This window comes from Moschus berezovskii, chromosome 2, assembly GCF_049115385.1.
Source record: "Moschus berezovskii isolate FMDL1 chromosome 2, NW_MosBer_1.0, whole genome shotgun sequence".
Classification (NCBI taxonomy): Eukaryota; Metazoa; Chordata; class Mammalia; order Artiodactyla; family Moschidae; genus Moschus; species Moschus berezovskii.
Window position 1 is genome coordinate 47,490,281 of NC_142461.1, and position 26,142 is coordinate 47,516,422.

A 26,142-nucleotide genomic window follows, 5' to 3' on the forward strand; every position below is an offset into this window, starting at 1 on the left:
TTCTGCACACTAGATCTTTATCAGACATATTATTTGCAAATATTTCCCCATATTCTTTGGTTTGTCTTTTCAGTTTCTCAAAGTGTCTTCTGAAGCACCAAAACTTTTAGTTTTGATGAAGTTCAATTTATTTGTTTTTATTTTTGGTTCCACAGACTTCTTACATATAGTACCTGCTATCCATTCTGACAGCAGATGGGGAAAAGCAAATGGGGACAAGAACATGACAACTTTACATTTCACACTAATAAAATTATTTAGAAAACTGCCTTTTATTAAACAGTATAATTTCTGTTGGTGGATGCAAGGCAACTATGAATCACATACAAATCATCATCTTCTATTCTATTCAGCTGGATGGGTCTAAGTAAGGGACAGAATAATAAAGAATATCATTGCAGAGGAAATCAGTAGGATTTATGCCATTTAAAATATGGTTTCTAAATTGCTTAAGCATATCTATCACATTCTAACTAGAACATTTAAAATCAGCATCCTATAAAAGCAATACTCTGTGATATGATTTCTTCACTGTGAAAATTTGTCTTTCAGACCCGTCACCCTAGAGCACTGAGACTGGATAGACTGCTTTGTCGGAAGAATCACCCCACCTTCACCAGAGGTTCGTATTTGATTCATATGGGTACACTCCAAGGAACATAGGATCCAGGTTCATCTCTTGGAATCTGGAATGAAAAGACAGATTTGGATGTTTGCGACTTGGAAGATGTTTACGACACGTGAAAAAGAGCAGATTATAAAACAGGACAAAAACCACCCAGAGGGTGACCAGGACAATGAGAGAGGTGACCGTGACAGCGTGAGAAGCACGGAGGCGCCCAGGAGGGGACCAAGGGTCGGGCTGCGCAGGGCGGCTGGGAGAGTCATCTCAGGCTTGAAGAGGGAAAGAGGACAGGTGGAGTCAGCCTCTGCACTTCTCCAGATGAAGAGGCGATTCCTGGGGCTTTGGAAGAGCTTTAAGGGGTACCGTGAAGAGCCATCACGAGAGGTTGTATAGAACAGGTCTCTCCCTTCAATATAAGGAATAATGTGTTCATAGTCAGAGGGGTCCCTCTGAATGGCATGACCTCCTCCCACAGTTAAAAACCCCATCACTGAAAATGCCCACGGAGAGTAGAGATGTTTGCTCGACCAGGGCACTGCAGGAGGAATTCTTGCTACGGGGGGGAGGGACAAGATCTGTCCCCCTCTGGGGTTCTGATCAGGAACTGCACAAATTCCCATGGCTTGGGTAGAGGAAGTTAAGAAGGTTGGGGTGGCCCATATTCTTGGCCTGGGTTTCTTGGGTTTAGAGCACAGTTCCTGAACTTCTGACTAATGTGTCCTGGGAAGGGAACAAAACTAAGGAGGAGCCTACAATTGCTGAATGAAGACTGAACTTTTCTTTTTAAATGGTGTAGAAATGACCCCACTGCAGGCAGGCTGCTGTCTCACTCAATTGTCTTCAGGTTCCTGCCACCTTTTCTTCCGTGGAAAACCACCATGGTGGGCTAATGAAACTTAGCTACAAGGACAGGGGAAAAACTTCATACTCCGTGGAGCAGAACGTACCATTCTTGTGAACTTGTCTTCACAGGCCATTCTAATCTTCTCTGGGGTCAGTGGACTGTTGAGCCTCAGTGGTCCCGGCAGGCCTCTCTCCTGTCGTGCTGCACTTACTGCATCGTGGATGGCGAAAAACACTGAGCACCCCAGGAATATCCCAGACTCTCCCAGACCCTGGTAGGGAAACAAGTAAACTAGATTATCATTTTCTCTCTCTTTCTCTGCATGTGTGTGTGTGTGAATGTATGTATCTCATGTACATGCACATCTATGGATACATATGTGCATGTATGCATATATTAAATATTACATATGTGACTTTCATTTAAAAAGCGAATTCACTCCTTAGCCCAGTATTTCTATTCTGAGGATTCCAGTGGAAGGAAATGACCCTGAAGGGAGAGAACAGATAGAGGCATGAGGCTGATTACTGGCATGAAGATGAAAAATCAGAGCAACCTGATGATAGCAGTAGTTTATGTCCACAATTTGGAGTATTTTTTTAAAAATTTATAATGTTCAATTACTTTAAAGTTAAAATGTTTAATCTGGCTTTTCCCCCTATACTCCCGGAAAAAAAAAACCCAATCAACCAAGAGATTAATGTAGCCCCTCCCTCCTGGCACAGATATCACATAAACACGCATTTATTCACGTAACACAGCTTACCTTAGACGAATACAGGGTATTAGAGCTTTCAGAGGGAGGCAACAAAGAAATGTGCAGCTCCATGGGGATGTCACAGATGGCAGGGATTTTATACTGGTTCGGGCCCCGGGTGTACAGGACACCCTGAGGAGAATAATTCAGTTCCTCTATTGTATAAAGCCCCATGCCTTGAATAAATGCACCTTCAATCTGAGGCAGAAAAGAAAAATTCCATATATGAGAAAATACAGCCAACAGAAGCATTTCAACTTCATGCTGTTTGCCTGAATTTTAAAAATGCAGTTTAAGAGGGTTCTCTGAATATTTGGGAGCCTGTCTCTGAAAGGTTATTTACAAGTTCACTTCAGAGCATGCCTGAACATCTCCCTGAGCGCAAAATTCAGTCAAAGAATGTGAGTTTGAATCTCAGCCTGGCATTAAAGCTGCAGCTCCAGAAGAGCCCTCAGGGAGCCCGTAGCCTAAACATCTTGATTTTTTTCTGTTTACGAGGCAGGTGAAACCCTCTCTGACAGTTTGCCCATAGACCTCAGCACCCAGGAGAGACTCTCAAGGCTCTGGAACCCTGGCAGCTCACCCCCCACCTATCACTCATCAGCTAGCTTGCCTCACATCTCTGGACTGTCTCCTCGATCGATCGTATCGTGAAGGGTTTGAACTGTGTGCTCCCTGAGCTTCCTTTACAGCTTTAAAATGCTCCAGTTCTTAGACGTCAGCACATGAATGAAATTACCATTCCATGCAGGCTTCTGATTTCTGGGTCTTCTCTTCCCGTCCTTCCTTCCTGCAGCCACATTTTCTCCATCCTCATTTCTGTCTACTAGCAGAGATGTTCTTCTCTACCACAATGTTAGAACAGTCTTCCTAATACTCTAGACTGCTCCCCGAGCCAAGTCCCTTCCACCTGCTAAGTAAATGCCTGTCCTGGGAGGTTTCTACCAACATGACCCTTTTTCACGTCCTACCTCCAGCCTCACATCCCACCCCTGTGACACAGGTGACCGCTGCCATCAGCTTATCCTCACTGCCAGCCCTGAACACAAGATGTGCAGAATCTCAGCTCTTTCTTTAGGTTAATTCCCTCCATTTTCCCCCTACCCAGAACACCTCTTCCTGCTCATTCTTTGCCCGCTTTGACTCCTCCAATCCATAAGTCCTTCCCACTCTCCTGTCAAGATCCTAATCAGAGGGTCCCTCAGACTACATTCTCTATTGGAAATAGGAAACTGAATGGCCCACTGGTACCAAGGCAGGTAGAGAAAGTGAGGGAAGCTTCCAGAGAGCGTGTGACTCTCTAAAGAGGCAGCCAACAGACTTTTCCTCATGGAAACACTTTTCCAGCTCCAGTGTTGGCAAATTTTCTGTGTATCCAAGAGATGCTAGACATGTGAAAATTCATGTAAAACAGCGTTGTGATTTTTTAATCTTGTTAATTATTTCAAATTTAAATTATAAAATATCTGTGGGTAAAACAGACTACCCATCAGAGCTATGCTGTAACTATCTGATGTTTGTTATCTCAGCCTTGAAGCCAGAGCCCATCACCTTCCCTGGACTCAGCACTAAGTCCTGGATCCTACTTCCAGCCCACAGGCGTGGGGTTCATGCTGCTACCTCTAGGCTCAGTCCTGCTCTTTCAAGCTCCCCAGTCATAGACTGCACATTTTTTCAAAAACTACCTGCAACACCTTTGTTCCCTTCCCTTTTTTAAACAATAAGAGGTTTGAGTTCTATGGCTGTCCTGAACAGAAAGATTCTGACTAAAGGGAGAGAATAAGAAAATGATGGGTGGGCTTCTCTAGTGGCTCAGTTGGTAAAGAATCCACCTGCAATGCAGGAGACCACCTGCAGTCCAGGAGACCCAGGTTTGATCCCTGGGTCAGGAAGATCCTCTGGAGAGGGAAATGCAACCCACTCCAGTATTCTTGCCTGGGAAATCCCATGGACAGAGGAGCCTGGCGGGCTACAGTCCATGGGGTTGCAAAGAATCAGACATTACTGAGTGATTAACACACACACACACACACAAACACAAGAAGATGATGAATCGGGGACTTCTATGTTGGTCCAGTAGCTGAGACTCCACCCTCCCAATGCAGGGGACCCAGGTTTGTTCCCTGGTCAGGAAACTAGATCCTGCATGCTGCTACTAAAGATCCTACATGCTACAACTAAGACCTGGCACAGCCAAATAATAAATATTAAAAAATAAACACAAAAAAATATTGAAAATAAATAAACATATATTTTTAAAAAAGAAGATGAATAAGCCAATGGAATGTTTTCCTGGCAGACCCCCCAGCAGTGTTGACTTTTACAAACAAGGAGAGAGGCACATTGGTTCCACATACCTGGCCTACGTCAAGGGCTGGATTTATACTGTAGCCAACATCCATGACAATGTCTGTTCTGATGTTCTAGTAATTAAAAACAAGTAAAAATGTTTAGTTTGATGAATACAACTTGGGAAGACAAAGTTGAGGCACATTATATTTCAGGAAAAAGAAGCAACAAAGTTTATTATGTATAACTTCAAAGTTATATAAAGACTCATACAGCTTAAGTAGTCTTTTTTTTTTTTTTTTCTTGCAAGCAATGGGAGAGAAAAATATTTACTTGGCTTTGATTCCAGCTGAGGGATGTAATGTATTCGGTTGAATCCACTACAACAAATAGAACACATGCCACAGAAAACAGGAAATGTTTATGGCCCTCCTGATCCTTGTTGCAAAACTTCCTGGCCACCACCACACTCTGCCCTCAGAGTCCAGCTGGCTGGGTGATAGTCTCTGAATCAAGAACTCAGGGTTCATCAGCAAAAACTGCCATTTTAGGTTATGTATTTTTAGAGCAGAGGAGAGACTAAATCTAACATTACAGCTTGGTAACCAAAAATTCTCTGATAACCTACAGAGGAGGAAGAGGATAGCAGGCCCAGCCAGGCTGGCGGGGACACCTTTGCCCATTTAAGAGGGCAAGGACATAAAGAAGAGAGGCTGCCAGTTGCTTTCTAACCATTGCACCAAGGTGATTGCTGAGCTCCTATTTCCTTGGTAATATCGAGAAACTATCCTTAGCCAATTATGTGGTGCCTCTCTAGTGCTCAGACAGATGGAATATTTGGAAAATAAATGGAGCTAGAGTTCAGCTCAAAGACCTTCCCAAATTGGTACTGACCTTATGAGCACCTGTCAGGCAGTCTATCTCAACCTCGGAACAGGCAGCTCCATAAACAAAGTATTCGAAAGGGTGGCCTTCGCCCGTCTCCCAGTTTATGTTTGACTCATAACCCCTGGAGGAAACAGAATTTTTGAGGAGTGTTGTTAAACGATCAAGTCCCTTCATTGCAGACCACAATAATTAAACAGACCCATGAGGAGCTGTGCCCAATTTGCACACCCAGCAAAAACAAGAGGAGTATCCTTGTGATTCAGTGATGTGCAGTACATAATATAAGGAATAAAGCTGTGAAATGATAAATATTTACTTCTTTCTTATTAAATTTGCTTTGCCTGATAAAAACAGGAAACCACTCCCTACCACTAACTCCCTAGGCTTGGAAGTTAACTGCTGATTGTTTGGATACTCATCCTATTGTTTTTGGTTAATATGGGGTCATGTAATCCTGTGGTAATGAAGCTTGGGGAATTCCAGCTGGATTTTACACCAAATACTACATCAAAGTGCACCCTTGCCGGTTTCTCTTTCTGGCCCCAGGATCCAGCCTTCTGTAGGTGGGGTCAGGGCCTCTGGCTCTCATTCTTTGCCAGTACTCTGGTCTCTCCATCAGCTTCCAACTGCTCTGTTTCCAACTCTTCTTTAAGGACACCAAATGAATGTCATGGTAGAAGAGACGCATAGGCCAGCAGCTGACCAATACTTTCTACCCTTCTCTCTTCCTCTCCTCCTAGCCTGGAGGGGCTTATCCCTGTCAGTGCCCTCAGACTCCCACAAAAACTGGCAAAGAGAGAAAATCAGGTGTGACTCTATATCTCTCTGCTCCCTGATGGCTTTCACTCTCCATTAAAATTATTTGATAGATTGCTTTTCAAAGTTTCTGAGTTCTAGTTGTTCCACATCTTGACAACAAACACATAGATACTGTTAAATTTCTTATTTTTTTGCCAATCTATCTTACTATAGATTGAATTTGCATCCCTTTTCCTTCATTTCTTAAGTTAAGGGACACCGTGAGTTTTCAACACAACGTCAATCACTCCTTCCTTGGTAACCCCCAGGGAACTCTTCATACTTCCCACTATGAAGAAAAAGAAATGCAAAAAAGCAAAATGGCTGTCTGAGGAGGTCTTACAAATGGCTGTGAAAAGAAGAGAGGCAAAAGGCAAAGGAGAAAAGGAAAGACATACCCATTTGAATGCAGAGTTCCAAAGAATAGCAAGGAGAGATAAGAAAGCCTTCCTCAGCGATCAATGCAAAGAATTAGAGGAAAACAGTAGAATGGGAAAGACTAGAGATCTCTTCAAGAAAATTAGAGATGCCAAGGGAACATTTCATGCAAAGATGGGCTCGATAAAGGACAGAAATAGTAGGAACCTAACAGAAGCAGAAGATATTAAGAAGAGGTGGCAAGAATACACAGAATAACTGTACAAAAAAGATCTTCACAACCCAGATAATCATGAAGGTGTGATCAGTCACACTCAACTAGAGCCGGACACCCTGGAATGTGAAGTCAGGTGGGCCTTAGTAAGCATCACTACAAAAAAGCTAGCGGAGGTGATGGAATTCCAGTTGAGCTATTTCAAATCCTGAAAGATGATGCTATGAAAGTGCTGAACTCAATATGCCAGCAAATTTGGAAAACTCAGCAGTGGCCACAGGACTGGAAAAGGTCAGTTTTCATTCCAGTCCCAAATAAAGGCAATGCCAAAGAATGCTCCAACTACCTCACAATTGCACTCATTTCACATGCTAGCAAAGTAATGTTCAAAATTCTCCAAGCCAGGCCTCAGCAGTACATGAACCGTGAACTTCCAGATATTCAAGCTGGTTTTAGAAAAGGCAGAGAAACCAGAGATCAAATGGCCAACATCCGCTGGATCATCGAAAGACCAAAAGAGTTCCCAAAAAACATCTATTTCTGCTTTATTGACTATGCCAAAGCCTTTGACTGTGTGGATCACAAGAAACTGAGGAAAATTCTGAAAGAGATGGGAATACCAGACCACCTGACCTGCCTCTTGAGAAACCTGTTTGCAGGTCAGGAAGCAACAGTTAGGACTGGTCATGGAACAACAGACTGGTTCCAAACAGGAAAAGGAGTACATCAAGGCTGTATATTGTCACCCTGCTTATTTAACTTATATGCAGAGTACATCATGAGAAATGCTGGGCTGGAGGAAGCACAAGCTGGAATCAAGATTGCCAGGAGAAATATCAATAACCTCAGATATGCAGATGACACCACCCTTATGGCAGAAAGTGAAGAGGAACCAAAAAGCCTCTTGATGAAAGTGAAAGAGGAGAATGAAAAAGTTTGCTTAAAGCTCAACATTCAGAAAACTAAGATCATGGCATCCGATCCCACCACTTCATGGCAAATAGATGTGGAAACAGTGGCTGACTTTATTTTTTGGGGCTCCAAAATCACTGCAGATGGTGATTGCAGCCATGAAATTAAAAGACACTTGCTCCTTCAAGGAAAGTTATGACCAACCTAGATGGCATATTAAAAAGTGGAGCCATTACTTTGCCAGCAAAGGTCCGTCTAGTCAAGGCTATGGTTTTTCCCGTGGTCATGTATGGATGTGAGAGTTGGACTGTAAAGAAAGCTGAGCACCAAAGAATTGATGCTTTTAAACTGTGGTGCTGGAAAAGACTCATGAGAGTCCCTTGGACTGCAAGGAGATCCAACCAGTCCATCCTAAAGGAGATCAGTCCTGGGTGTTCATTGGAGGGACTGATGTTGAAGCTGAAACTCCAAAACTTTGACCACCTGATGCGAAGAGCTGATTCATTTGAAAAGACCCTGATGCTGGGAAAGTTTGAGGGCAGGAGAAGGGGACGACAGAGGATGAGATGGTTGGATGGCATCACCAACACAATGGACATGGGTTTGGGTGAACTCCGGGAGTTGGTGATGGAAAGGGAGAACTGGCATGCTGTGGTTAATGGAGTCACACAGAGTCGGACACGACTGAGCGACTGAACTGAACTGAATGATTTGAATCATCAATTCAACTGTATTTTATTTGTATGTCTATTTTTTTCTCAGGCTTTCTGACATCTGGATTAAGTAGCAGCTAAAAGTTCTTTATGACAGTGGATTAACAAAAGGTCCCAAATCATTTTTTGCCGAGTACAAACAGAAATGAAACTCTCCTTCCAAATACTGCTGCTGTTTTCCATAGCATATGATCAAAAGGACTATTTACCTGAAGTATCCAGTAGCTGAGAGACTAATGCTTTCATTAAAAGCAGCCTGTGCCTGGGGAAAAAAGAGTACAATGTGATGCAATAAAGATGTTTAAAGTAAGAGTCACTCACATTTTAATTTTACTTTGTGTTAAATAAAGCGATCAGGAGTAAAAACACGGAAGGACCAACATTAACTTATTCCTTTCAGCATTTTCCACCTTCTGTAGGTAATTTGTGGTTCAGTGCTTATAGGAAAGGCATTTGTTCAATGCATGTCACCATAATAAATGAGTCTCACGGTATTTTATACTTATAGACTGGACTATTGTTGGCAACACATGTTCTGTTTGTGAAGAATTTCATCCAGTCACCTGGAAAGACTTAGCCTATTAACATGGAACATTTCTGGAAACCAAAGTGGTCAGATGTTTAATTTTAATATCAAGTATCCATTTGGGCTTCTCTGGTGGCTCACCTGGTAAAGAATCTGCCTGCAATGCAGGAGACCTGGGTTCAATCCCTGGGTTGGGAAGATCCCCTGGAGAAGGAACAGTTACCCACTCCAGTATTCTGGCCTGCAGAATTCCATGGATGGTACAGTCCATGGGGTCTCAAAGAGTCAGAAACAACTGAGCAACTTTCACTTTCACTATTCAGAGTAGACTTGGAGATGGGTACAATCTTGCTAAATTGTACCATTTACACTAAAAGTTCTTCTGACTCTGCAGTGTACACAGCTGACTAAGATACAAAATGATGCAATTTAGGTCTGAGAAAGAAAAAGGTGAGAAGTGTAACCATCACAGAAGAAAAAGGGATTGGAGGGCAGCATTCCATTATGGTGGAAAACCGACTTGCTTGCACTCCATTTTCTCCAGTCAGACTCTCTCAGGCAGCACCGGGCAGAGGTCAGAAATAAAGATGCCCAGAAAGGATTGACAGCGCTCATAAATATGAATTACAGAATGAGTCCTAACTCTATGGAATAGCAGGACCATTTCTAAGTAAGATTTCCCAATGTTATTTCCTCCAGACCAGTACTTTAACGTGACTTAACATCCTAGAACTGTCGGTATGACAATTACACCCAGTCTTCAGTGGGTACCCATTCCACACCATCTAGTACTTTTAAACCCATTATTCTGAATAGTTTCCTAGTTGATTTTAGAATGTGTCTTCTTGTCCAACTAGACTGTGAGTAGATCAAAGGGAGCAGTTGAATATATACCCAAATGGCTTGGCTTTTTATTTCTAAATGAGTGCTTATATGACTTTTACTTTTACAGAGTGACTCTGGTATTATCTTCCAATTTTAGGAACAATAGAACCCCCAAAAAAGAGAACAGACAGATTGACATCTTTTATCAAGAAAATACCTAGATTCCTTAGGAAGAAGCATTAATTCTAAATAAAAACAAGAGGAACCTTCGTTTCTCTAACAGAGAATTGTCCCAGATGTAGGAGTTCGGCCATGATCCTATGATAAGATTTCCACACGCTGAGAGCCAAAGGCCAAAGGCCTCGATCATAATGTAAGTGTAATACCTTTTAATGTGCCCTTTCCACTGATATTTGACTCACATATCTCTCTCTCACTCTCCTCTCTACTTTTTTTTTCTAACATTACACACAGAAACAGTAATTCTTACCCAATCCTTCCAAGTGCCTCTGGGATTTTTGCTGATGATGGGTTCAAGGCGTTTTAGAAGAGTCTGACAAGCATCCTGGGGATGATTTTTCAGTTAAAATTATTATCATAAACACCAACTTCCAAACCACATGATAAGTGACCTTACATAGGCTTATTAGAGAGGCCCATGGAACATGGAGAAGGAAGAGACCAACCCTGTAAGCAGTGATGAGAAAAGTTTCATGGGGGTAGGGGTGAAGCACGAGCTAGTCTTAAAGACAGACCGCCTAGGATGGGGGCCTTCTACAGCCCTGTTGAGAGCTCAGAACTTAACAGAAAAACTGTTGGCAAACTACCGGCCACCATTTGTAAGCACAGTGTGGTCAGATTTATTTTGTGGGGAAGCTTCTCTGGCTGCGGGAAGCAAGAGTGAAAGGCAGTAAAACTGGGGTGGACAGACAGAGCCTTGCGATGGCCTTGGCAAGAGGCATGAATTTGAACCAAAGCGGCCATGATACCGCTACCTGGAACCAGAAAGAGAGATTTCTAAGCAGAATGGATTAGGACGTGGGGATCAGTGAGTTGTCAGGAGTGAGGGAGAAAGAGGGTGGCATCTTCCACTCGGGAGAGTGGCCAGTGCTGAACACTGACTGAGCTCCCAACCTGGGGGAAGGCTCAGTTTTCCCCAAGAGGGTTGGGAAGAAGACAAGAACTGGATGGATTCTCAATATCTCCTGAGCTCCGGCCTTGATGGGATTCATGATTTAGGCCCCACTGCAATGATTTTTACCTTTACTGCCAACCCGTTGAGATCAGCCACTACGGACCCTCCAGAGGCATTTGTATTAGGGATGGTTTCTGTGCTTGTTCCCCGGAGGTGGATATTGGACAGTGGCATCCTTAACTCACGACTCACCACCTGGATTTTGGAAGAGATCTTTCACTTTTCTTTGGTTAGGCATAGACCTGTGCGTATACCCCATGGTAACATGTATGTGGAGCCCTCCACACCCAGCAGAGACCAGTGACAGGACCACGAGTCCCTCCAGCCACAAGAAGTCCCTCTTGTCTAAAACCCTGCAGCTGGTTTGGCCCCTGCAGCCCTGAACACACTTTCTTCTTCTTTGACTTTCTTTTGTACAAAAGCACCCAATAGAGGAGGTGGGCCCTCTAAAGTCAAGGCAGGAGGGAATGCTTTATAACTTCATCATCATGAAATCAACACCTTTGAGGCCTCTCTTATACCTCTGCACTCTGCATAGCTCTAGCAAAACTGACTTCATCAGAGATGAGATGCTTTATCCAGATTTCTGGAGATGCTCCAGTAAGAGAAAGGACAATGGCTTTGTTAAAGCAACAGTGACAACATGAGATCCCAGAAGTAAATGGTGCCAGTGCCACTGGCCAACATAAGGACTTAGCTGGGTTCTTCCTTTGTGTTTACTGATGGAGCAAAAATCATACTACTAGTCTCAGCAGGTCCCAGATTCTCCTTCCTGCTAGCAGTATGGCTTAGTAGAGTTTGCCAACAACTAGGGCTATGGCAAAAATGTACAGAGCCCTCCCCGTCACTGGCTCTCAGAAGACTGTCTGCACAAAGTGTATAGGCTTAGAACAGACAGGTTTCTGGTGGCTCAATGAGGAAAACACTGAAGTCTCACCTCAGGGAAAAAGCTATGACCAGACAATTCTCAAGCAAGTGATAACATGAAAGAAAATATATAATCAGCACCTCTATAATCAGAAAAGTGCAAATTAAAGCAATAATGAGGTAATTTCATCTATCACATTATATTTTTAAACAACCCATAACATAGAATGTTGACTAGTGGTGTAATATGATGGATACTTTCTGGAAAACAATTTGGTAGTAAGTGCCAAATGATTTAAGACTTATTCTGTGACCCAGTAATTCCATTCCTGAGAACTTATTTTAAAAAACAGTCATTGATTTGATCACAGGCTTATGGACAAAAGTGTCCACTAGAGTGTTTAATAATTGGGGATGGTTAAGTGAATTATACATACATCCACATGCAACATTAAAAATTATGACTGCAAAACATTCTTAATGACAGGAGGAAATGCTCCTTCTATATCAAGATAGGTGGAAAAATCCAAGATACAAAATTATGCAAACAGAATGCTTGTGATTTTTTGAAAAAGAAAAGTCAAAGTCATTGAAAAAGAAAAAAAAGTCACACTAGAAAAGCCACAAAACAGTGATTACTGTTAAGTGGTAAAAGTGTGCAGGGTTTAAAAAAAAAGTTTGCTTTTCAAATGTTTTATAATCTGTAATACTATAATGATTATCAAAATAGAAACAACGAAAACTTATTTGAAAATAATTGAGCCAAAAGAAAAGTGATAGTTTGGTTAAAAATATCAAATGTGTTTTGTATCACCAGTTGTTCAGAGTCCTACTATAAAAATGGCAAAAAATAATGCAATGCATCAGAATTTACACATCTTTTTATTTCTCAGCAAAGGTTCCAAAAAAAAAAAAAGAAACCCCAACACATTTGTTAATACATGTTAATAAAGGAAAGCAGCAAGTGATCTACAACCTTCTTTAGCAATAAGACAACCAAAGCTATTCTGCCACATTCTTTTAGGCGGGTCAGTTACAGAACTGGCTTGTTTACCCAGTTTCTGCGAAGAGCTTAGTAGTTGAAACAGTCAAAGTTAAAGTCTCCTATCCTTTTTATTTTGGAACAGAAAATGTACACCGCTCGTTTCTCCCTTATACACATATCCACAACCACACATCCAGCTTCATCCTGTGACTTGCATTCTTACCTGAATCATTTTAGTGTGGACCCCCTGCCCCATTTCAATTCCACCGTGAGTCACCAGCACAGACCCATCCAGATAAATGTGAACCAGGGCAGCAGCCTAAGCAAAAAAAAGAAAACAATCGCCACTATGTTTTTGATTGATATTATCATATATCTTATCAAATAGAAGATATTTTCCCTGGGAAGTAACCCCTCCTTTCCATCTCTGCCACAATACACACCGGCACCTTCCCCATCGCCCTGAGCAGAGCCAGGGCAGGGCCAGCCTGTCGCTGGAGGGCTAAGCTCTGGGGCAGGTTTATGCTGCTTACGCTACTATTTCCTCTGGAGGGCAACTGAAGCCCTGGTACCTTCAAAGATCCCCCTGACCCAGGGTGGAACAATAAGCTAAGTTTGGGGGTTTTGAGGGAGAGGCCATCTGTTTTAAATGCAAAATCACGTATAGACTGTTTGGGGGAGAAGGGAAAGACTTGTTTACGTGAACACATATCCCTACAGTTGGAGGTATGTAATAGAGAAGCAAAAATAAAAATCCAAATAAGATGGGGCAGATAGATATAATTTTTTTTTGCTACAAAATGTGCTGAGCCTGCCTGCAATATCTTGGCTCAGAGTTACAGGGCTTTAGAGTTGGAAAAGAACTTGGAAGTAATATTATCTAACTGCAGAGCTGCCCACAGGGATCCAGAAGGAAACAAGCAGCTAACATAGAATAAAAGGCTGCTATATACTCTTGCCTAGAAAATCCCATGGATGGAGGAGCCTGGTGGGCTGCAGTTCGTGGGGTCGCTAAGGGTCGGACACGGCTGAGCGACTTCACTTTCACTTTTCACTTTCACACATTGGAGAAGGAAATGGCAACCCACTCCAGTGTTCTTGCCTGGAGAATCCCAGGGACGGGGGAGCCTGGTGGGCTTCCGTCTGTGGGGTCACACAGAGTCGGACACGACTGAAGTGACTTAGCAGCAGCAGCAGCATGATCAGAACACCCAGGCTCTAAGCTAAGCATATTTTACAATCAGTAGGAATGTGCCTTCTTGCCAAGTCTGCTTGTGCTACACTAGGGGCTACGGAGATGGCTTGGGAGACTGAGAAATCCCAAGAGACTGCAAAAACTGTGAAAGGCTTCTTCTCTCTGAGTCTCCAGTGTAACAGCAATACTAACAGCCATCGGTCCTAGAGAAAATGCTTCCTGTGGTTCCATTGTGGTTCAGGAGGCCTACAAGGCACACCTTTGCAGCTGCTCCCTGGGTCAGCTGGTCGGGGTGGGGGGGGGGGCGGGAGGGACGGGGGGGAGGTGTCACTGAAAGCTACCAGCTAGATTTCTTAAAAATCTTAGATTTCTAAGCTTCTAAGCAGAGTGGTATAATGATCTGGGATTTGAAAAAGCAAGTCTTCAAAAAATTCTGGTAACAAGCTAATTTCCATTTAATGAAACTAAAATTTTAGTAAACCTTGCATTACTCATGGGTGTGTGCTAATTCGCTTCAGTCGTGTCCAGCTCTTTGAGACCCCATGGACTGTAGCCCACCAGGCTCCTCTGTTCATGGGGATTCTCCAGGCAAGAATATTGGAGTGGGTTGCCATACCCTCTTCCAGGGAATCTTCCTGAACCAGGGATTGAACCCGCATCTCTTATGTCTCCTGCATTGGCAGGAGGGTCCTCTACCACTCTAAACAACCCTGGTCAAAAGTGAAAGTTGACAAATTGTGTGTCAATCACCGGATATGCCCAAGGAAAGGACTGTATTCCTAGATGGATTCTTTGCCCACCAGAAGGGCTTTTATAGCCACTTGTGGGCCATGGGCCACCTGGAGAACTGCCTCTTCATTGGCATCTGAAGGTTCACACTACTCCAGTGAACAATGCTCAGAAGCCACCATCGTTCCAAGTCAGGCAGATTGACAGTGAACACGTGCTCTGTCCACCTGGTCAGCGGGTGTAAACAAGGGATGCACACAGGAAATGGGGACCAGGAGCACTTTCTCTGAGGACAAAAGCACATACACTCGCTACCCAAGGGAGAAACTTAGAACCCTAGGAAAGGCATTGTTGTCATAATAATCATGGGGAGACACAGCAGAACAGGCTTTACTGTCTGCTGACAGTTGTCTGTGGTCAGTCCTGGAAACACTGTCTTGTGCTCCTGGCCATTTATTCTCAAAACAATAAAGATAAGGAATGATATCCTCTATAGAGTGCCCAGCGCAGGCTTCCCTGGGGAGTTGAGCATCAGACGGCAAGGGTTGCCAACTGCAGTGGCTGCTCCTGGACTCCACTCTGTGACAATTCTCTGTACTCTGATGGAATGTAAAAACCCCCATGGAAGGAAAGCCCAGTGTCCTAAGGCACCCGTGCAGAGTAACATAGTACCTCCATTAAAGTCTGATGAATGAATTGGCAATGGTATAGCCATTCAAGCTGTTCCTCAAGCTTGTAAATTCTCTATTTGGCCTCCTTGGCTCTGCAAGCAATTCAGAAGTTGCTTGTGGGTGGCATTTGTAGCTGGTACACGTGACTGAGTAACAATTACAGAGGACTCTGCATTTCTTCCCTGTGTGACCCCACAGGCAGGGCAGCCTTTCTATCTGAGATGGCTGAGTAATTTGTCCCATGTGCTGCTGCAGTCTTCTTGGGCCACTTAAAATATCAAATTTGGTTCAGTTGAGCAGCACCACTGGCTGGTTCATTGTGAGTGCCACAAAGATAATTCCGCCAAGCTGCATCTATGAAATCAGCACAACTGGCGTGTGGGAACAGATGGCTCTCCAATATCAGCTGGGAACCTAGTCTGTGAAATTTAAGCCATCCACCAAGGACTGCTCATGATGGTGAGATGTGTACTTTGGTAATCCCACAGGTTCCCAAAGTGTCTCAGCCTTTCAAACATTTGAGTTCTGCCTCTGTGCCAGGTGGGCTTCCCTGGTGGCTCAGTGGTAAAGAATCCGCCTGCAATGCAGGAGACCCGGGCTTGATCCCTGGGTTGGGAAAATCCCCTGGAGGAGGGAATGGCAACCCACTCCAGTATTCTTGCCTGGAGAATCCCATGGGCAGAGGAGCCTGGCGGGCTACAGTCCATGAGGTCGCAGAGAGTCAGACATGACTGAGCGAACTAACAGTTCCAGTTTCTGCGCCAGGTGCTGTATATAGGCACTGGGAATACAGAGGCTCATTAGATGCCGTGTGCGCTTCAGTGCCCCCATCTAGGAAATAAATACATGTAGGTGAGGGGTATTGGATACCCTCAGCTGTCGGGAGCACAGTCCTGAAGTCAAGTCCTGGTTCTACCACTCGCTAGTTGGATGTCCTTGGGCAAGATCGTGAACCCCGTGGGCTTCAGCTCTGCCTTCTATGAAACAGAACCACACCAGCCAACAGAAAGGAGACAGCGGTTAAATCAAGTAGGAAATTGCAAATCACTCCACCAAGGGCCGCATGTACAGAAGGGGCTCTAGTTCCCTCCTCTGTTTGGCTTTCTTCACAACAGAGGCTTTCGGTGTATGGCTTCCAGGAAGCAGCCTGTCTGATCCCAAACTCCTCAATTCACCTTTGTGACTCAGCCCTGATTTAATGTTATAAGCACATAAGCTGGATTTCAAAGAAGGATGGGAGGGGATGCCGGAGGCCGGCGGAGCTTCTCAGAAGCCTTTGAGGATGCAACTGTACTGCTGGCAGTTGTCTGATTTTTTCCCAACTGAGCTGAATTCCACTTCAGTTCTCATCACAAGGTGCTATGGGAATGTGGATGGTGGGGCTTTGGGGCGGGGGGGGGGGGGCTTGATGTAGCTAACAAAGCACAGCTTGTGGGGCCTCTGAGACCTGAGTTCTAACCCGGATTCCACCTTTCTCTCCAGCTGTGGGACTCTGGGTAAGTTACTAAAGCTCTTGGAGCCTCAGCTTCTCATCATTAAAGTAAAACTACAAATCTTATAGGTTGCCCTTAAGGCTGAATGAAATAAAAATCTACAAACTTACAACATAGTAGGTGCTCAGTAATTATTGTTATTTTTTTAAGCTATTTTTTTGAGAAATCTCTGATAAGGGTAATGAGACAGACCTAACCTCCTATGGAGGCCAGATATTAAGTAATAGCAGCCAAAATCACTGCTGATGGTAACTGCAGTCACGAAATTAAAAGACACTTGCTCCTTGGAAGGAAAGCTATGACAAATGTAGATAGTGTATTAAAAAGCAGAGACATCACTTTGCCTATAAGGGTCCATCTATCAAAGCTATGGTTTTTCCAGTAGTCATGTACAGATGTGAGAGTTGGAACATAGGAAGGCTGAGTGCCAAAGAATTGATGCTTTCAAACTGTGGTGATGGAGAAAACTCTCGAGAGTCCCTTGGAAAACAAGGAGATCAAACCAGTCAATCCTAAAGGAAATCAACCCTAAATATTCATTGGAAGGACTGATGCTAAAGCTGAAGCTCCAATATTTTGGTCACCTGATGGGAAGAACTGACCCACTGGAAAAGACCTGATGCTGGGGAAGATTGAGGGCAAGAGGAGAAGGGGACGACAGAGGATGAGATGATTGGGTGGCATCACCATCATCAGTGGACATGAATTTGAACAAACTCCAGGAGAGAGGGAGTTTGCTTCAACAGGGAAGCCTGGTGTGCTGCAGTCCATGGGGTGGCAGAGAGTCAGACATGACTTAGCGACTGAGCACCACCAAAAAGGGAAGGGGCACTGAGTGCCCTGCAGTTTCCTGCTTTCACTTCACTTCCGGTTTCTACCTCACAGAATCAGAGTAGCTGAAGAGGAGTCTTAGGGGTCACTGGTATCCCACTCTTTGTGACCCTATGGACTTTAGCCCACTAGGCTCCTCTGTCCTTGGGATTCTTCAGGCAAGAATACTGGAGTGTGTTGCTGTGCCCTTCTCCAGGGGATCTTCCTGACCCAGGGGTCAAACCAGAGTCTCCTGCAGCTCCTCCATTGGCGGGTGGATTCTTTACCACTAGTGCCACCTAGGAAGTGGGTGGTCCCCATGCTTATTTTATATTAAGTGATCTGGAGTGAGCTGATTCAGCTGTTTAAAGCCAGGGCCTAGAGTAGATGCCAGGTCTCCAAGTTTCCTAGCAAGAATGCTTGTCACCAACCTGGTGCAGTAGGCAAAGCAGCTCTTGTCTCCTCTGGAGAAAACCTATTGGACTGAGCACCACTTTGGAGAAGTTTAACAACTGGAGAGTACAACCATATCCACCTTCATGGAAAGTTTCCTCAACACCTTTGGACTTGTCTGTTTGAAGAACTGACCTGACCCATAGCAACTGATCCAAGGCCAACAGGAAACTTCAGGGGGACTACTGCCAGTCCCTTCTTCTTCCAGTAATTCTCCGAGTTGAATTTCTCCACAGCTGCTTTCCTTAGGGTGTAGGAAGACGTGGCCATGCATTCTTTCCAACACTGGATCAGGTTCTTGGTATTAATCTCCTGTTTGTAGGGTGTTTGATCAATTTCCTTGTACATGTTTATCGTTCGGACCTACAAAAGAGAAGGGAATTAAAGGGGCTGAGGAGGCACTCAGCCGACATAGCCTCTTCCACCCATGTCCTTCTAGTCAAATTCTGCTCATTCTAGAAAGCCCAAACTGAGCTCAATTCCCTTCTTCCTCTACTCAAACCTCCTATCTAATGTGTTAGCACTTAAATGCTTTTGAAGCTGCTCTTGTGTAAGTTCAAAGGAAGGACTCCTTTCTTTATGCTTCTTATATAACTCAATACAGTCTAGATATGCTGTAGACTCTTTAATTCTAGCTGTACTTATATCTGTTGAAAGAAAAAAAAAAAAAGAAAGGCAATGCTGAGTTTAATTTACACCCTAAATGATCTACATGATTTATATCTTATAGATGCTTTGGCAAGAGAAGACCACACACTTTCAAACATTAAAATGTTTGTTTAACATTAAAAAGTTTGTTTAACTAAAATTTATAATTAGGATGAAAATCCAATAAAACAAAAATTCTATCTCAGGACGTTTGAAGCACTGAGTAGAATTCTTTCTGAATTCCCAGATCTGAACTGGCAACGAAGGCTGTTAGTCACCAGTTTTTGAGAACAAAAGGTCAAATGCCTCACATTCCCAGCTGATAACACTCTCAGCAGTTAGGGCTGGCCACTCTCCAAGCTGACAGGAGCCATTACAGGCCTATCTTCTTCCCATCTCCCCCTCCCCAAATTCCCACATCATTGTAAAAGGAGAACTGGATGTTAGTGAGCTGTTGAGAGAAGGTGGTGTTTTCAAGGATGGCTCTTCTCCCCTCTGTATTCCCTGGGGATGAAGAGAGGTCATTTGCTGATCCTCCTCCTAGGGCTACCAATGTGCCAGAATATCTGGGAAAGAGGCTGTGGTGAGATGGCCAGGAAGGGAGGGTCAAGGGCCCCCCACAAGTTCAAAACAGAAAAATGATGGCTCCTGCCTATGGACCCAGACTCTAGTGCTGGGCTGGGGGAGGGTAGAAGGAGATGGATGCACTGGGAACCTGGGCTTTCCATGCAGCAACGGGCAAGGAGGCAGGGGCTTCAGGGATGAGGTGAGGTGCCAGCTGAGGATCAGTTGGAAATTTAATTCTCACAGGGAACTGTCCATTTCTAAGAGCACTGGCAGAAAGGGAGCCCAGAGATGATATACTCAAAGAGTAGCTTCAACTAACCAAGAAGAGGACAGAGAGCTTACTGGGAGAAGCCAGTGGCAGAAATGCTGTCTGTTTCCCCTGCTTCTCCTCCTCCTCCCTGCCCAACACCTGAGCAGAAGGCACAGGAGAGGTGAAGGGAGCAGAGAGTGCACCATCTTCCCACCCTAATGCCATGCCAGGATTCCGGGAAGGGAACTGAACTTGTGTATGAATGAATATTGGCCCAAGACTTACAGAACGAAAAGAAGACTATTTAAGTAATTGAAATGACTCAAGTGACAGCTGCCTGTCATGTTAAGGAAGTGGAGGAAAGAAGGTTTTGACAGAACTTGTTGGTAGCAATTAAACCCCCAACCAATGGAGACTTCTTACTACCAATGAGTCCAGTGCTCACGCCTCAGTACCCTCTCCCATGACTTCTGAGGAGGAACCTGAGTAAGACAAGGACCCCTGAACTCGAGTCCTGCTCTGTATTAACCAGTCAGCTGGGTGAACTCCAGCAAATCATGTAGCCCCGTGGACCTCAAATTCCTCAACATGAAGACCTCCAATGGCCCTCCCACCTCTAAAATTCACTATCCTTTGTGAGACAAATTCAGCATTACCTTCTCAGGGGGCAACCCACATTTGGCTGCCACTTCTGTGATACAGGCTTCGGTGATCAGCCCTGCCTGGGGAAAGCCGAACCCTCTCAAAGCTGTGTTGGATGGAAGGTTGGTTCTGCACGCCCACCCTCGGCAGCGCAGGTTGGGAAACTTGTAGGCATTTTCCAATTTCAGAAGTCCCATCTCTATTACCTGGGGAAATCCAGAGTTGACATGATGAGACCCTCAACCTTCTAGGCCTGTTTTACCATCCTGAGACCTCAGACCAAAACCAAGCCAGAAATGAATGACCTTCTCTGTATCATATCAAACACACTAACCTTGACCCATATCTCAAATTAAATGCATTTTTGCTGTAAAATGATTTTTAAGGATTTGAATAATTTTTCTTTTAAAGTTATTATTTTTTAATTTTCATATTAGAGCTAGTGCATTCCCACCCCCAGGTTTTAAAACTTTCCAAAGCCTTTGAAGTATTCATTGACTCAGTCTATAGAATGTAGTGAATAAGATATCTTGAAAAACAGGAAAAAAAAATGGTATTTGATCTAATGCATTGGTTCTCAACCGGGGCAATTTCTCTGTCTTCTTCCCTGGGACACTCTCTGATGTTTGGAAATATTTCTGGTTGTTAAGGCTGGAGGATAGCTGAGCCACTGACACGTACTGGGTGGAGGTCAATGATATTGCTAGATATCTTATAATGCACAGGGCAGCCCCTACTACTACAAAGAATTATCCAGTTTAAAATATCAATAGGGTCAAGATTAAGGTCCAACGCTTGCATTTGGGAAAAGAGCTCTAAAATTTGGGAAACACGGAGATAACACACAGATGTAGACTTAGCCAACATCTCTGGGCTCACAGTGGGGGCACCAGTAAGTAACATGTGGCTACTTGCTCCCAGCAATGAGAATATTTAGGCTTTTATAATTAAATATCATTTAACCATTGAACATTTTTCTTAATTAAGTCATTTAATGTAACACTTTCCAGAATGTGCATTTGCGCATTAAAACACTTACAAATACTGACTCATCCAGGAAGGCACCTCCATTGCTATAATGCTCCACATCCAAGGCCAAGATTCTGCCATCGTTCATGAATCCAGCCTGGGGAAACAGAAAGGATCTTTGATCCTGGTGCTGGGTGCCAAGTCTCTCTAAAGTGTACTTTGTCACTGGTGAACCCTCTACATATCGATAAACATTTTTTATGACATTGGATTTGATGTTTTCTTGGATAAGACACCAACAGTGTATAGGCAACAAAAGAAAAAGAGATACATTGGACCACATCAAAATTTAAAACTTCCACGTATCAAAGGACACAGTCAACAGAGTGAAAAGGCATCCAGAGAACGGAAGAAAATATTTGCAAGCCATGTATATGATAAGGGGTTAATATCTGGGATGTATAAAGAACTCTTACAACTCAACAAGAAACCCCAAACAACCTGTTTAAAAAGTAGACAAAGGACTTGAATAGACATTTCTCCAAAGAATATACACAAAATGTGTAATAAGCACATGGAAACATGTTCAGCACAAATAACTAGGGAAATGCAAATCAAAACCACATAAAAATGGTTAATATAGTAAAAAGTAAAAGTAATAATAATAGAAAGGGTAGAGAAAGATATAAAAGAAAAACCCCTCGTCTAACCTGTCACTACCGTTCAGCCTTCTCCAAATCAACTGCATATTTCTTGACCTCTCATTTTCACCATTAGTTCTTGGAATTCTAGCTTCCATCCTCATATTTCCACCAAAACCTTCTCCCCTAAAGTCAGCGATCTTGTAATCTCCAAATCTGGTGTCCTGCACATAATGTATTAATACTCCACACATTTTTCTCATATAGGGCCCAGTTTCATCACAACTCTCAGCAGCACTTGGTGCTGCTAGAGGTCTTTTAAATAAATATCTTCCTTGCTTTTAAAATGTATTCAATGTTTCTGAACTTAGTAAAGTTATTTTAATGATTTTTGTTGAATGGGACCAAATTCAAACCAAAGTCAAGGGCATGAACTATGAATTCAGCAGTTTAAGCTTGAGTCCTGGTTCTGCCACGAAACCCACTCTATGATCTCAAGCAAGTTACATAACCTCTCTGACTATCTGTGACATGGCAGTAAATAACGTAATGCAGAAAATCACAGGTAAGTGACTGAAATCTAGCAAGTGTCCTAAATATAAATGACTACTAATATTATTATAAATACTATTAATATCATCTCCTATCCTCACACCACCCTCCATCAGAACATATTATTTTCTCATGGTCTTAATCACCACTATGCTGACAGTTTCTGTAATTATAATCCAGTCTTTTCAATAGCGTCCCATATTGATGAAGGACATTCCCACAACAATATCCCACGGTCACTTCTTTCTGAAATATACAAATAAACTCATCACTGTTCCTCTAGACTGTTTCCTCTTCCAACTTGGCTCTTTCTTCTAGAAACCTCTGAGTCATACTTGTGGTTGTTTTTCTCCATTGTTTTTTGCTAAGTTAGTCACCAAATTCTATTTTATTTTATACCATAATAGCTCTGGGACCCATCTCTTTCCACATCTACTGTCACAGCTCGGACCCCAGCTGCTTCATGTGTGAACACATCAGTTGCCTCCTGGTGGTCTGCCTGCCTTCATCCTCTTGCCTCCCTAAGCCATCCCACCCAGTGCCATCATATTCCACCCCCCGCCCCCCGCCCAAATGCCCATGTGTGGCTATGACACTTGACTGGTCAAGGATCTACTCAGTCTCACTCTTTATGAGATCAAGTTTAAACCTGCATCCTGGGATTCTCAGGTCACTCTGAAACTGTCATCACCTAAGCCAACTCATCTTACTTTCTACTACTTTCCAGTAAGCACTCTGGGGTTCTGGTTCCCCTTCTCCCCTTACTCCTGTTCTTAATGATCATGCCACATGTAACTCACCTCTGCATTTATGCTGCTACTGTCCCACCACCTGGAATGACTTCTTTCTGCCCATCCATTCTTGAAGATCATTTACATTTCACCTTCTCTAAGAAGTATCCTATATACAACCCAGCCCATACTCATCTCTCCCCATAGTTTTAACATGAGATTATTATGCTTTCATAATGATTTCATATGTATAAGTCTTATTTCTCCCTCAACTACTAAAATGTTATCTCCTTTAGGACAAAGTTTTCCTCAATTAATTTCAATTGAACTAAACCAAATTCAAAATACAGCTTAGGGTGAATATAAGTTGAAAAAGATCCATTCATTACCTTCTAACAGGTACACTAGTTGTGGCAGAAATGATGCAATGTGTTTAACAAATCCTGCTGTCTTTCATCCTGGGCACATTGGAAGACTACATTTCCCATCCTCCCTTGCAGGTAAGTGGCAAAGTTCTGGCCATAAATGTGTTGATTAAGGAAAGGACCAACTCTTCCAGGTCTGGTGCTTAAAACATCTCCCATATGACACTTCTGTTCCCTCTCTCGTCCCTTCCCTTGTCTGCCATCCTTTGCAGAAGAGCCAGGGGAATGCAATGAGTATTTAGAGCAGTGCTATCTGATGAAACTTCCTGTGACGATGGCAGTGTTCTCAATCTACGTGTCCAATATGACGGCCACTAGCCATAGGACATGGAACAACAGACTGGTTCCAAATAGGAAAAGGAGTACATCAAGGTTGTATATTGTCACCCTGCTTATTTAACTTATATGCAGAGTACATCATGAGGAACGCTGGGCTGGAAGAAGCACAAGCTGGAATCAAGATTGCTGGGAGAAATATCAATAACCTCAGATATGCAGATGACACCACCGTTATGGCAGAAAGTGAAGAGGAACTCAAAAGCATCTTGATGAAAGTGAAAGAGGAGAGTGAAAAGGTTGGCTTGAAGCTCAACATTCAGAAAACAAAGATCATGGCATCTGGTCCCATCACTTCATGGGAAATAGATGGGGAAACAGTAAACAGTGTCAGACTTTATTCTTTTGGGCTCCAAAATCACTGTGGATGCTGATTGCAGCCATGAAATAAAAAGACGCTTACTCCTTGGAAGGAAAGTTATGACCAACCTAGATAGTATATTAAAAAGCAGAGACATTACTTTGCCAACAAAGGTCCATCTAGTCAAGGCTATGGTTTTTCCCGTGGTCATGTATGGATGTGAGAGTTGGACTGTGAAGAAAGCTGATCGCCGAAGAATTGATGCTTTTGAACTGTGGTGCTGGAGAAGACTCTTGAGAGTCCCTTGGACTGCAAGGAGATCCAACCAGTCCATTCTAAAGGAGATCAATCCTGGGTGTTCACTGGAAGGACTGATGCTAAAGCTGAAACTCCAATACTTTGGCCATCTCATGCGACAAATTGATTCACTGGAAAAGACTCTGATGCTGGGACGGATTGGGGGCGGGAGGAGAAGGGGACGACAGAGAATGAGATGGGTGGATGGCATCACCGACTCGATGGACATGAGTTTGAGTGAACTCCGGAAGTTGGTGATGGACAGGGAGGCCTGGGGTGCTGTGATTCATGGGTCAGAAAGAGTCAGGCACGACTGAGCGACTGAACTGAACTGAACTGAGCCATAGGTGGTTTCTGAGCACTTGAAATACAGTTAATGCAACTGTGGAACTGAATTTTAAATTTTATTTAATTTAATGGATTTAAATCTGAGGGGATGATGGTGGTGGTGTTAGATAAAAAATAATTGAGTCTGTCAATGAGCAGCAGGGTTCTATCTTCTCCCTCCACTCCCACCCTCCAATGATTGCACTGGGCTGTTACTTGAGCAATAATTAACACAATAAAGGTCTAAGTCCCTAAGAGTTTTCAGTTAGCTCACTCTGACAAGTAAACTTATTTTTATAAAGCAAAAGAACACTTATTTTCTGCTATGGAAATTTTTCTAAGAATTAGGAATTTCTGGGACAGAGTTTAACCAAAATGAAAAGTGTGTTAGTTGCTCAGTTGTGTTCGACTCACCCATGGACTGTAGCCTGCCAGGCTCCTCTGTCCGTGGAATTCTCCAGACAAGAATACTGGAGTGGATAGCCATTCCCTTCTCCAAGGGATCTTCCTGACCCAGGAATTGAACCCGGGTCTCCTGCACTGCAGGCAGATTCTTTACCATCTGTGCCATTAGGGAAATACCCTTGACATACTGAAAACTGAAGAACCCATTTGCAAACAATTGCAATTTCCATAACATTACTGTAATGGAAATTACTCTATTTTTACCTCCCACATATAAAAACGTGGGAATAGTGTGATTATCAGATCTGCTTTCATGGAAGTCCGTACATACTCCTATGTCTCCAGTTTTGCACTCTGTGGCAGCTAGTAATTTTTTTTACAAACTGACATCTTTGGGCAAAGCAGATCAGCCAGTAATAGTGAGCACAAGGAAGAGAAAGTTGAAGCACAGTTTGTTGATTTGCTCCTTGTTAATCCCCATTAGAGAGTAGCCAGATGCTACCCTCTGCCTTTCTCCAATGTTATATTTCAACATAAAGCCCCCCACCCCCACCTCAACTCACTTTATACTTTCCAAGGTAAGGGTGGCGACCTCCAGTTATTAACATGTCTTCTCCTCGTTCTAGAATGCAGCGGACCGGACGACCATGCCTAACACAGAAGAAAAAGAATCAGGAGAAGTAAACTCTTACCAAATTGGAATTATCCAGTGTTTATGGAACTCCTAACGGGAGCCTGAATGCAAGCCACACACATCACAAAACAACAGAGTGACCCCTGAGCCCAGCTGTGCTATTCTCAGGCAGATACCATGGCCTCCCCTCCTCTGGGTCAGGGAACAGTGCCTGGCAATCGCTACTCATGGGAGAGGCTCTAGGGTATTG

The 26,142-nt window shown here is 43.4% G+C and overlaps 1 protein-coding gene across 1 annotated transcript in view; it reads right to left on the reverse strand.

Annotated features, from left to right (window-relative positions):
- Positions 1-253: 253 nt before the first annotated feature.
- Positions 254-26,142, reverse strand: part of AOX1 (aldehyde oxidase 1) — a 70,142-nt gene continuing 44,253 nt past the window's right edge. The window contains exons 23-35 of the mRNA XM_055397333.2: positions 25,822-25,909; positions 21,314-21,400; positions 20,289-20,480; positions 18,303-18,530; positions 13,040-13,135; positions 11,031-11,159; positions 10,260-10,334; positions 8,628-8,680; positions 5,410-5,524; positions 4,584-4,649; positions 2,236-2,424; positions 1,573-1,740; positions 254-686 (exon numbers count right to left, since the gene is read on the reverse strand). Coding sequence (XP_055253308.1) covers positions 636-686; positions 1,573-1,740; positions 2,236-2,424; positions 4,584-4,649; positions 5,410-5,524; positions 8,628-8,680; positions 10,260-10,334; positions 11,031-11,159; positions 13,040-13,135; positions 18,303-18,530; positions 20,289-20,480; positions 21,314-21,400; positions 25,822-25,909 — 1,537 coding nt within the window. The 3' untranslated portion in view covers positions 254-635. The remainder of the gene's footprint in view (positions 687-1,572; positions 1,741-2,235; positions 2,425-4,583; positions 4,650-5,409; positions 5,525-8,627; positions 8,681-10,259; positions 10,335-11,030; positions 11,160-13,039; positions 13,136-18,302; positions 18,531-20,288; positions 20,481-21,313; positions 21,401-25,821; positions 25,910-26,142) is intronic.